The 12,983-nt window shown below is 37.8% G+C and overlaps 3 protein-coding genes and 1 long non-coding RNA gene across 4 annotated transcripts in view; 2 read left to right on the forward strand and 2 right to left on the reverse strand.

The window, feature by feature from the left end:
• The window catches only part of LOC148731878 (uncharacterized), a 1,641-nt gene extending 208 nt beyond the window's left edge, over positions 1 to 1,433 (reverse strand). Inside the window, exons 1-3 of the long non-coding RNA XR_016001896.1 lie at positions 1,247 to 1,433; positions 538 to 661; positions 1 to 316 (exon numbers count right to left, since the gene is read on the reverse strand). The exon at positions 1 to 316 is cut by the window's left edge and continues 208 nt beyond it. This is a non-coding gene — a long non-coding RNA (uncharacterized LOC148731878). The remainder of the gene's footprint in view (positions 317 to 537; positions 662 to 1,246) is intronic.
• Positions 1,434 to 1,705: 272 nt separating this feature from the next.
• LOC148731879 (uncharacterized) lies at positions 1,706 to 3,132 on the reverse strand. The gene is made up of 2 exons (XM_088761959.1): positions 2,164 to 3,132; positions 1,706 to 1,824 (listed from the first exon to the last, which is right to left on the reverse strand). Exons 1-2 carry the CDS (start codon positions 2,396 to 2,398, stop codon positions 1,706 to 1,708), a joined length of 354 nt encoding a protein of 117 aa, XP_088618085.1. The 5' UTR covers positions 2,399 to 3,132.
• Positions 3,133 to 4,617: 1,485 nt separating this feature from the next.
• LOC148731880 (uncharacterized) lies at positions 4,618 to 9,460 on the forward strand. The gene is made up of 5 exons (XM_088761485.1): positions 4,618 to 4,752; positions 4,870 to 4,936; positions 7,385 to 7,514; positions 7,916 to 8,224; positions 8,903 to 9,460. Exons 2-5 carry the CDS (start codon positions 4,885 to 4,887, stop codon positions 9,090 to 9,092), a joined length of 681 nt encoding a protein of 226 aa, XP_088617611.1. The 5' UTR covers positions 4,618 to 4,752; positions 4,870 to 4,884; the 3' UTR covers positions 9,093 to 9,460.
• Positions 9,461 to 11,174: 1,714 nt separating this feature from the next.
• LOC148731881 (fibrinogen-like protein A) lies at positions 11,175 to 12,006 on the forward strand. Its single transcript, XM_088761960.1, has 2 exons — positions 11,175 to 11,397; positions 11,474 to 12,006. Exons 1-2 carry the CDS (start codon positions 11,175 to 11,177, stop codon positions 12,004 to 12,006), a joined length of 756 nt encoding a protein of 251 aa, XP_088618086.1.
• The last annotated feature ends 977 nt before the right edge of the window (positions 12,007 to 12,983 follow it).

The raw sequence follows: 12,983 nt of genomic DNA on the forward strand, positions 1-12,983 counted from the left end.
ATCATCAAATAATAGCCATGGACACAGGGACAGACGGATGAAATTGTGGCTTGTATTTGTGGTAATCACTTGACAACATAAATTTCTTGGCTTGATATTTGTTTCTTTTCTTTAAGCTACTTGAGGCTTTACTGACCTTTTCAAACTCTGCTGTAATTTTGGACTTGAGTAACACGTGAATGTGGTATCAGTTTGACAAGTGTCTTTACATGCAGTTATTGTATTACCTTAAAACCAACCCATAGTTGGCCATGGGTCTCGAGTCTCTGTGCCAGGCTTTTTTTCTGTCTTTGTCTAATTCACCAAATGTCCAGAACTAAAACGAAAACAAAACAAAAACCCTCTGAACTGCTGCCACATACTTAAAGATGCTTAAAGATAAATCAGGAATAAATTAGCATTATCATAAAAACTTCATTTTACCTCAAGAAGTAAAAATGAAGAAGAGAAATTTGTTTCTCTCTCTTGTATGAGCATGGAAGAAAGAGGTGCAGCTATAAAGAAATGAGTATTACCTAAATTAGATTATGAGATTACCTTCATCCCTCCGGCCCGTTTCACCTGTGATAAGTTCATCTTTAACATGATTGAACACCATACACAGAACTGAATGCATTTCAGCTGCCACTGAAAATACCTCATGAAAGTTTAAATTAAAAACCTACACAGGAAGGTAAAATAATAATAAAACATCAGAAAAATACTAACTAGGCACACCCTTCAATGCAAACTCACAAAGGCAAAGTCAGCCAGTGATTAATAGACATTATGCTGCATCCAAGAAATGAAGAGAAAAATAAAGCAGTCTGGTTCTAAACCCTGGTTTATTCATTGAACACTACTGAAGGAAAATGCCTGTAAACAATCATACAATATTACAGTTGGGTCCTTCAACAAATTGCAGGTAAAAATTAAAATAACTAAAAATAATCTAATAACTGTACAGAGGAAAAACAGAGCAAAAAAATAAATAAATAAGAAACATCTGCAATGGTAGCAAATAATTTTTCTCAAGCTAAAAACACATAAGTTTAAAAAAACATTGATAATAATGTCATATAAATTAAGGATACATTCTGTGACCCCACCCATACTTGTAAACACATGAATTGTATAGCATCGTCTTTTCCCAGTCAACTTGAATTTTTCAGTATATACTATTTAGACCATAAATACTTGGAGGGATATCTTTTGCACCAATGAACTTTCAGTCAAAGTTTCTATTTGAGAAGGGTACCATACATACCTTTAAAACATACTCTTTGGATAATGCAAAATATACATTGAACTTCCTTGAGAATATAAAGAGCCTTAGGACATTAAACTGATAGGAGGGGTAGTTCAAGTGTCTTGTGACTGAAAAGAAATAAATGATACATCAATGATATATTTGAGAGCAATTCTAAATGTCCAGCATATAATTCCAACCATTGGCTTTCTGAAGCTATGAAGTGAGACCAGAGTTTTAAGAATTAATTCTTACCTACTTGTCTTTAAGAGAATACTGAAACTAATTACGGAGTTGGCAACATCTTGTGTCCAGGTAGAGAGAAAAATTTTTGTTTGCTAGTACAAGTCTGCAAGAAATCAGTTGAAGAGATAAGGCTGTCAAGGGAAATATTATGTACCCTTATCACTGTCCATGAAGTCTTGTACATTTGAAGTCAATTACATTAAAAACCCAAATTTGAAGAAAGTAAGCTTGTTACTGTAGGCCATTCATTAATTTCTTTGTACCTGTATTGTTGACACTTTCATAGGACCAACTAGAGATTCCTCGAGAATCAAGGAATACAAACTGCCTGAATCGTGAATTGTGCGTCACTATGAAAAAGAAATAATTAAAACAGATCCAACCACGAATAAATTATACAATCACTACTGATAACTGCTGATAAGGGTGTCAAACATCTGATCATCTATTATTTACAAGCAGAAGTCTGATCTTTAAACCACAGCAATGTCTATGCATGTATAAGTTATTGCATACCCAAACTTGTGGATTAAAGTCAGATTCATAACTTAGTGAGCTTCACTTCCAGCATTATTACCTAGATGAGGATAATTAACAAAAAACTTGAAATGCTACCCCTCCCCCATCCACATCATGTCTCCCTGTGCATCCTTTCTGCATCCCATTTTGAAATTACCCTCGTCTCATACCTCCAACAATCTCACAGTTCTTTGAAGCATGTTTGTAGGATCCTCTACTCTGAAACCCATAAGGGATTTGCAAATAATTGCTTCTTTCACTGATGCTGTATGTTACTTCGGTTTCTGTCTCCTCGCCCTGTGACTCCGTTCTGCCGCTTTTAAAATATTCCACTGTCTCAGCATTTTCTGCATCAGAAACTCTTAATTCCTCCTCTCCGCTCTCCAACACTGTAGATCGATCCATGACAGTTTTATACAAAAGTTTTGGAACTTCCACAACTCCTTGGCATGCATATGTTGTGTTTTGAAACAGTGGTTCTATAAGTACGATGCAATTTGCGAAACTATCCACACACTGAGCATCATCTAAACATGTCACATACACGGAAATAACTCAACTGTTTCGTAGCGAAATGTCTTTAGAGAAACCCGTGAAAGAGCAGAAAGCTGTCACGATTGTAGCAATTAACAAACTCCACATCGGCAAATAAACCTCCTGAATGCTCCTTGGTAGTTCTTGGTCGACAAGAAATTCCTCACGAATAAATGTTTACTCCAAAAAGCCATAGGAGACTTGTAGCCATTGTATTGTGGTGCAAACATTAACTTTTCACCGATGTGACGAACAACATTAAGCAATGTCGTGTAAAGGAATCCAACCGGCCGCACACAAAGTTTTTTAAACTTTACTCCCGAGCCTTGACGTTAAAACTAAGAATAACCCACGGATTACCCAGAGATGTTGTCAGATGAACTTAATTTTGAAAACACCAAGGGAAACTAGATTCATTACGGTTGAACAGGACCCAATTACTTTCATGTTTTAAACAAATTAGCAATAATCTGTCTGGTCGAAGGGTTGCTAAGATACGAGAAGGAATGGGTACTAAAGATGTTTGACAAAAAGTCTGTGACAAAATATGTGCCCAGCCCAGCCCAGCCCCTCTCCCATGATACATAACTTTTTTTTTTTAAATTTTTTTTTTAGCCTTTGGTAAAAAGATTTTAAGGAGTTTGAAAATGTTTAACTGATACGCATCACTTGGCCAGGAACCTTGAATGAATGAGTCAAATAACCTTACGTACCACTTTGAAAAGTGTATGGTGGCTTGGCGTCCCAGCCTCTTAAGCATAGCGAATGCCGACTTGACCATTAAGGTGAGTTTCGTTCCTGAACGCAACTCGAAACCAAATCTGATGAAACTTACATCAGATAAAAGCTTACATCTCATACATGTTTTTTTCTTTTGGTTCCAACTTTTCAAAATTGAAACTGCGCACAAACACGGTGAAATCCAGAGAAAGAGCCATTAACAACGATCGTCAAGGAGCCAATAAACACGGGTGGTGATTTGACTCACAGTGCAGTGGAGGCGGCAGGTTTGTTATGGGAAGTGACGAGTGGACCGTAAACATAGTGTCATACGCGGGTGGATAGTGCTCTTGATCAGAAAATATGGTGCCCCTGCTACACGAGGGGTGGATGGCGTTTCACAAGAGTTTATAGTGTTAGATAGGGTGTATGATGCCATATAGAGATTTATTATGTTTCTGGCAGTGCCTGTGGGCAGTATAAAGCGAATCCTGTGTTCCTATTGGCTACCCGAGTGGACAAGATTTCTCGCTATGATCCCCGCAAAAAAAAAAAAAATAACAACAACCGACAATAAACAAAACAAAAAACACACTCACACACACACACACAAAATTGCGCGAAACGTTTTTGCAGAGTTTGAAATGTTTGGACAATATCGGCGATGGAGTCGCCAAAAGCGGCAGAAGGAATTCAAAACAAAGAAAACCGGCATAAACGATGTGGGTTCATTGTGCTGCAACAGTTGACTTACCCCCTCGGCTCTCGAAATAACAAGTCATTAAGGATTCTTATTGATTCTGTCCACATTAGAACCGTGATAGAATTAGCGTTTTCACTGCTTATTACACGACCCGGTCAGTCAGAGGGCCAATAACTAAAATCAACCAATCAAAATGCTCTATTGCCGGTGCAATATCCTCTAAGTATTGGACCGGGCACTGTCCCGAATGGTCCCGAATGATACCGCACTTGTGTCCCTTTGAGCTTCAGTCGCATAATAAATCTCTTATTAACCATGCTTGCTCGGGACCGTACTGGAAGAATATCGGCCCTCGGTCTTTTTTGTACGGACCGAGCTGCGCTCGGTCCGTACTGTCAAGACCTCGGGCCGGTATTCTCCCAGTACGACCTTCGCGCTTGGTTAATAAGATATATATATTTATTCTCTGAAGAGCTCTGTTCTCAATTAACAAGTTATCCAGATCTATTTGGATGTCAAGCTTAGCCATAGAAATTGTTATAAAGAAGCATTTTTAAATATTTATGTAGCGCCGGCCGTGAAGTCCTGATGAGGAATTGATCATTCCTTATACCAGGTGTTCAATGTTCCCATGTATTATTTGCCTTTACAAAGAAACATTCATCAGCAAAAATTTGAATTGATAATTTACAAGAGATGGTGAGCACTAAAGGCCATCCCTGTGGCGAATGCAGCTTAAGAGATGAAACTTCATGGACTTCCTTCGGTTTGATTGGTTCCCGCTGTACAATAACCTCACAGGGTATTTAATCCTGATCGAAAACATATTGCATCTCGTTTGCAGTGCTTTTGAACTTAGCGATAACAACATCGACAAACACGTTTTGACTTCAAATCTAGCTTTCTTTGCGTTTAGCAGTAGATAGTTCCAGAAATGAACAAAGGGATTTTCGCTCTAGTATTATTGGCTTGCATCGTGCTCGCAGGTAATTCCAACATTCCTTTTCATTTTCGTGACCTGTCTGTTTTACGTCCTGTTAGCTGGTAGAGTTTTTAACATAATGTTGAATATGTCAGTAAGAACCTTTAGAAGATTGAAAATGAATGCTTTAAGTTTAAAAAGTTTCTCTATCGCTGAGTACTTTTTTCTTGAATCATAACATTGCAATCTAGATATTTAGACGGTGAATTTTTTAATTATACGCTTATTCTTCACCAAAAAATCTGTAAAGTTTTATCTAAGAGCTAAACTCTGCTTGACTCATGTACGAGATGTCTTGTGCGTGTATGCGCCTCCAAATGCTTTTATAAAATGAAGTTGTGTTCAATGCCATATCATCTCAAATAAGTAGAAAATAATTATTTTAAAACGTGCCTAGTGCGCTTTTCTTAATTTCACATGTATCTTTAAATTGATGATATGTTCACGATAAAATATTTTTATTTATCTTGCATTTCTTAGATGATGAGTGAAACAAACTATGAACAAACGTAACTGGTAATAATTTGTCGCAAAGAAAACTTTGAAGCATTTCTAGCAATGAATTTAATGAAGTGTATTTCCGGAAATCACACTTGCTTCCCCGGACAAATCCTAACGCTTAATATACGGATAACTGAACAGGATGAAACCTAGAAAATTCGCAGTACTAACCAGAAACTTACACTTTCATCTTATATTAAATGCTCTATTTTATTTTATTTTTCAAAAATTGAAAACACCGGGAAAAGACGGGATTTACATAATTCTCAGTTTGTTTTGTTGCAATTAGACATCTTCGTTAACGAGTCAATTTTGTCCGGTTTTCACAGTACCTCTTCTTGTTAAAACGCTGTAACATGTTCGCTGAGCAGAAAAATTTAATGAGAAGATCGATCACCCGATAGACCCTTGGCTCGAGAACTCAATTCAGGGCGCTGTAGCGAAAAGGAAAAAACATTCGGTCTGAAATGATATGTAATTAACTCAGCTTCACTGTGGGACTGGCTAAAACTCGCCGCCATCTTCATTTATCCACCCTGGTTAAGCAATTGGAATGATATTTTTTGCGTTAACTCGTATAAAATGGAAATAGCTAAGCTAGTTTTCGGTAGTGACAGTCGGTTTGCATAAAGAACACACAGAAGAATTACATAGGGCGGTACACGAGGGGTTCCTGCAAATATAACCTTTCTTATGTAAATTTTGGCCCACAGCGAAAAAGAAAAACGCAGCGAAAGATTTGGCATAATTCAGCTGAGAACATTTACCCATTTTTTTGTGCTGATGCAATCGAGTCAGAAAAATATGACGGTCACAGCAAGTTCCTAGATAAAAAATCGAAATACTTCTTTTTTTTTTATGAGATATATTTTCTTTAACAGACTTGCTGGAAATGTTAATTGATCGCGGTAAATGACATACGTGTTCAATATTTCGAATATGTAAAAGTACTAGTGATAATAGCAGTTTTGCATGAGAAAGAAAAGTTCAAGTGACGAACTCCAAAACAAATTATCTGTCAATCATGTCAATGATTATATAAAGACAAGAACTTCAAAATGAACTCAACAATCAACATCATGAAAATAGTGCTCGTGAAATTTAGGACAAATTTAGTTTCGAAACAGAGCACAGAAATATTTATGCCGAGGATGAGGTTATTTCTCAGATCTCTGTCCTTAAAAAATTTTAATGACCGGATTGAATAAGTGTTTGCCTAATTGATGTTGTCATCGAAATAAAATTAATTACTGCATCCCCAGCTAAATGGCTAAAATTCCTTCTCAAGGGAAGAAATTTTTAAAGAAAATACTAATGATTTACATGGTATGAAAAAGGATGTTTGCACAACGTTAAGAAAGAAAACTCATTGAATCTCACTTGATTGACATGTCGTGGTTGATTAGACCTATAATGAACGAAACACACTGCTTTAGTTTTCTCTCGTGCATTGTTCACGGCTCACTGCATGAGCTGTAATTGATCACGTGGTGTAGACGTACAGCTGACGTCAGATAAGTCCGGTTATCTCCGCCTTTTTCTATAGGGGCGAGTACAGTTCGCAAGCCTTTACCGGATTTACTCGATAACTTTGTTAAATACTTGAATGGAATGAGCCAGGAGATATGTACCAGCAAATTGAAGAAACCGAGTTTCTAACTGAGCTCGATGATGCGTCAACTGAAACATAAGGAATTGTGTAGTAGAATTGTCAAGACACGATTTGCAATTTTCTTCACTTTACCTCCTTTTGTTCATTGTCCAAAACAAACTGTTTCCCTTGCGTGTTGTGTATCTTTATTTATAGATCTCAAAAGACGCAAAAATGTGGAAATAACTTCGATGACAGAATCAGTGTATTAAATAGATAATAAGTGAGAACCAATCAGAATCCGGCGTGTATAATACAAGCTGTCAATCAATTCTCAATTATTTGATTATTTCCTATCAGATCTGCCAAGCTCTGCTGGTAGTAATCACGTCATCGTAAGCAAATGCAATGAAGACATAAAAATGGAAAAAAGCATGATGTGTGCACATATGTTTCTTAAGAAAATGAAAGATGGTCCCGCAAACTGCAGGTTTGTTATTTCAGAGTTTGTTGGTGTTTTTTCTTTTTGTGTGCTTCAAGAAAACTACCGCTACTTGGACTGCAAAATATCAGATTGGTAAGAGCTATAAGACGACACCGCACAAATCATGAAAAGAGGCAACAGCAGAGAAAATTTCTTAGGCGAGCAGTCATTATCGAAGGATTATGTTTGAGGGGAGTGTTAGAATTCTAAAGTGGGGATCAGGTCAACAACTCCCAAACTCCTCACGGGTATTGTTGGGACTGTGTGACGATAAAAGCTCAACCCACCCCTCCCCCCCCATGCCCGGTCCCTCAAATGAACAAACCACGACATAAATAATCAACTTCTATCAGCTTTGATTCCTTTACTTACGCCGCTATTTTAATTTTTTTTTCTTATCTTTGCAGTCACGAATTGATGAAATTCATGGGCTGCATTAAGAACTTTACGCTTGACCAGTGCTACGGGGATTACCTGAAAACTCACCACAGTATGATGGAGCCAATGGGAAGAATGGCCGACATGAGAGCCAAACATTACAATTTCGGTCGGTTGTTGTGTGGTATGGACGGAAGTGGTTATAACGTCACAGGGCTGCCTAAGAACATCACTGACATGCTGAAATGTAAGAAAGAGTTTTACGACAAAGGAAAAGAATGTGCTAAGCCATTCCACGGCAAATTCAAGGCCAAGGCTAAACCCGAAGAATTATGCAAGTAAGATACCGATATTCAATGGAGTGTCCAAAGTAATCTGCGATTGCTTTGGTTTGTCCTTTCTAAGCAATGTGATTGGTTAAAAAAACTCCCGCCACGTTCTCGACCAATACGTAAAGCGAGTAATTAATCAATCACGATTTAGTTACTCTGGTTTTCCCGCGCTTCGGGCGGTTTGTCGTTTTCTAATCTTTTGACATCTGATTTGATGATGTAATAACTTTGCTTTTGTTCTTGCTTTCTGCGACTCTCAATCGAAAAGCGCTAAAAAAAACTTTTACGAGATTTCTTTAAAGAGTCTATCATAAGGCCTAACGCATGCTCTTTACAAGGCCTTTTCTTTTGCACAACAAAACCTTTAGAGGTTGCAACTTCAACTGTGATGAATTTTCCTAAACCCAGGACTAACTCGTTAAGTTGGAATAACTCTGTGATTTTGTTGGAAACGGTTGAGCAGGAATTACTTTGATGAACACTTTACACTAGATCTTGATACGTAAATGTGTCATTTTATACATTGGTGACGGTAATTAACTTTGCAAAGCAAATTCTAGGGAAAACTCCCCTTAATCACCTGGTTCTGCACGCTAAATAGATTTTTTCCAAAATAAAAGCTCTTAAAGATTTTCTTACTTCTCAATTGAAATAATGATCATCAAAACTGCATATTTATTTCAGGTATTTCATGAAAGCAAAGGAGTGTCAGGGAGATTTGATGAAGAAGTACTGCACACTAAGCAAACCCCCAAAATATGATCCTTTCAATCCATTCTGTCCTGGCGAAAAGGATCCATCTGCTGGAGCAGGAAAATTGTACACGACTTTGGCCCCTGCATTTACGGGTCTTGCTCTTCATCTTTTATTATAAGCCTCAGACTGCGAGTGCACAGGAGTTTCCCAATATACAGTAGAACACTGTAGAATCGTATTTTTTTTTTTTTTTTTTTTTTGCAGGGTGAATAAAGTTTATTATAGCTCGAACCGTAGAATTTTTCGAAATCTCTTTAGTGCAGATGTCGAATGCATCCGTCCTCACGAACCTCAGAAATTTTCTCTTAAATCAGCCATTTGAAGATTTTGCCAGCTGTTATGCTGATTCCAAGTGTTATTTTTCTTAGTTATCATTTCCTTTTTATCATTATCATTCAGACTACATACACCGTGTTTGATTTTTTTTTTTGCCTGTTTTCTTTTAGTACTAGCACTGGAAATACACAGTAGAGCGCTTCTCACACATATCAGTGGGATGTTTCACTGTTGTTGCAGATAGTAAATTACAAACGGACTAACTAATTTGCTTTTATCAGCTGATATAAAGCTGACGTTGCAAGCGTTTACCCTTCTTCATAGCGAATTAACTGACCGACTAACTGACTAACTGACTGTTAGGTTAGCTGGCAGGCTAATAAGCTGACTGACTAACTGGTCATAACCAACTTTGCCATTTTGTTATGGTGTAAGTTATTTCGCACAATACAGCTATTTTTCATTGTTCTCCGGGACTTTTCCATCGCATGTTTGGAATTGTGCCTGCCAGACGTCGAGCTAATGGGTATTCACGTTACCTTAAGATTTAAGGCGTAAAACGGCGCGGAAAGGGGATGGAGAATTGATTGCAATTGGGCAAATTACCTCGCTGATATCGCAGATTTTTAATCACTTCTTTTTCAGTCTTCGTCTACTTTGACCTGGTTTTATAAAAAGAATCATCTGCTTCTTTGCCTAAAACATTTTCTTTTCTCAATCGGCGTGACAGCTTTTGAATTTTGAACGGTTACGAAGTCTCGGACTCCAGAGACAAGAGAGCACAATTAAATTAGAGACCGTGATTTTCAGAAAAGAAAAGGACTGGGTTAGAAAACGTTTTCGGCTAGATAAAGTCGGAGCTCCAATGTCGATTCAAAAGACAAAAACGCGAAAAGAACTGATTTTAGAAAACGCGCTTAAATGGGCTAAACATTTGCATTGGCAGTCTTTTGATAACTTTCAGTTCAGCGTTACTTTCCAATTAGTGACATTTTTTGGAGATTTTTTTCGATTTTCATACTACCTGCTAAGATAATCTACATGTAGTTCGTAACTAATGCGATGAGGGTAATATCGCAGAGACATTAAATATGTATAAAAAAGTCTTTGACTATAGAACACGTTTGAGGCTGTGGTCACTGTCGATAACAGATGACTGTTCTCTCGTTTTGGTTCATTTTGGTCTCATGTTCAACGAACATATTTGCTCAGCAGTGTAGATTGACACAACGTTCTGAGTATGGCTTGGTTCTACTTGATCACGTTTACGAATCGTTCACTGTGGATCGGTTGGTTTCGTGTTACATTGCCTGCAATTCAAAGCCTGCGTGCCAAAGCCTTAACTTTAGACTGATGGATAAAATTTGCCAGTTTAACAACGAAACTAAGATTTCCCGCCCAGCCAGTGTGAAGCAAAATAAAGGCTTTATTTATGCTGACAACCCAAATCGCGGTGAGAATGCGTTTCGGATGCCTTAGGAAACGCCCATGCACGTTTATCGATCTTTGTCTTTTAAACGTTGAAGGTTACATTTTTGACACGGCTTTGTCTTAATGTAACTAGGTAAACTCGTCTGAGCCACTACAATTTAAAACATTGTTACTGTGATTGATGATGAATTTACTTGGAAAAAATTTGTCAGGCTGAAGGAAATAATTTTGTAATTGTTAACCTTTCTAAAAGATCCACAAGATTACCTTTATGGTTTGGTTCTTTTCGAAATATCAAACCTCTGTCAAATGGCCGAAAGTGCAACATTGACCGTGTCTCGTCAAAACGGCATGTTTTGTATGTTTTATGGTCATAAAGACTATCTCATTACTACCCTTGCCGCAAATCTTGCATAAATTGTACAGTATCCATCGATCAATATGTGAAGACAGGTGCCTTTATTTAAAAAGTGTTACTTATCCTAGTTACAATATGGCGACATACATTTCACACATGCAGAATGTAATGATTTGTGTTTATTTTGTTGATGTTGTTGTTGTTAAAGCTTTACTCGGGTCAGCTTCCTTCAGAGCTGCAAAGTCTTGTCAACATATCATTCAGAGTGGAGATTCCACTGGGAATGAAGAGTACTGGGTCGACCCACAAGGCAGTGGGAACCCCATCAAGGTTTTTTGTGATATGACAACTGATGGAGGTACGGTTGTATATTTCCTTTTAACTTGGTTATTATTTTTTGTTTTTTGTTTCTAATGTTTTCTTTTAATTCAAAGGAGGTTGGATGCTGGTGTTGAATGTTATTTTAGGAAGTTCCTCATCTTCATGGTGGAATGGCGTCGCCGAACAAACCTTCCAAGGTATTAGGAACTATGGAAATGGCACCATGGCTTTAACCAAAAGCGCTATGAAGCAGCTAAGAGTGCGCACAAACTTTACTCAGATAAGATTTTATTGCAGCAAAGAAAAAGGAGCAACATTCCACATTAAGACGGCTCTGAACGACAAAGGTGCAGAAGTGGTGCGATACTTCAGCGGTGAAAGAGATGAGATGCCTGATTCGTGCGACTCCTTTGTTCGTATGGATGGTGATAACTCAAGACTGGCTCAGAATTGTGCGACATGGGCATACCATGGTAAGTGGGGACATACTAGTCATAGTGCTGGAGAGAATCGTTTGTACCACTACGCAGCGTTTGTGGCCCACAGCTATCACTGGATAATTTCTACCGGTGGCCACTGGATGTGCGATGATGAAACAAACGACAGCCTGTCGACCGGAGATTTTTGGAAAGTTTATGTCCGCTGAAGTACAGCTGCTTGCAATAACTTTGTAACAGAATAAAGCAAAAAAGGGAAAAAGTCAAATAGAATTTATTAGCATATAAAACTGTCCTCTGGCTATATGCCTGTTAGCCGCGGATTTTAAATTTCGCAAATTTTCGCATCAAGGTCAACTGAAAGCAATCCTCGCGGATTAGGTGATGTTGTGGTTTAGCGAACTTATATGGTTTAGTAAAACAATTATTCACCTCAGTGTCAGTAAAAGCGGTGGATAATGTGACAATAGGATTAAAGCAGAGATTGTCTAACGTCGGTTGACTTTGGCGCAAAGGTCACGTGTGTGCAACTAGCCAGCGATGTCATGGGAACACTTGATATAGGCATTGAGTTCTGAGTTAAGCCTCTTGTGTCTTGTTGTTTGTAATCTTGCGGCTCGTTACAGATATTTTCCTACACTTCGGCGAATAATTGTTAATTATAGCTTATATTCTCCATCGTTTATTTGCCTACATATTGTTTGCATTTAGTTTGGTCGAGCGTTGTTTAAAACGAGCTTCTGGCTCGGGAGATACTTCAGCCGTGAAAAAGATGAAATGCCAGATTCGTGTGACTCCCTTTTTTGTACGGATTGCGATCACTTCTATGTTTTAGACATTAAATAAAGTTAATCTTATCCTTATTAGCACAGAACTTTTACTGAAAATTATTTCAAACTATTTGAGAGTAACAGGTGATTATGATTTTAGTTTTATTGAAAGTGGAATGGAAGTACGTAAAAGAAAAAAAAGAAAAGCTTTATTGATGATATTCCCTGTGAGAGCACCCGCCGCGCCACGGCTAACGCTAAAAAGGCTCCATACAATTACTTATAATAGAATTATAAGGAATTGTATGAAGCTCTCCGAGATACTTACAGTGCAAGCCCTGTGTGTCTTCTCGTGATATTCTTTACATTTTGTTTGATCGAGCGTTTTTTAAAACAAGCCTTTGGTTCGGTAGATT

The sequence above is a fragment of the Stylophora pistillata genome, chromosome 5 (assembly GCF_964205215.1).
Source record: "Stylophora pistillata chromosome 5, jaStyPist1.2, whole genome shotgun sequence".
NCBI classification, from domain to species: domain Eukaryota; kingdom Metazoa; phylum Cnidaria; class Anthozoa; order Scleractinia; family Pocilloporidae; genus Stylophora; species Stylophora pistillata.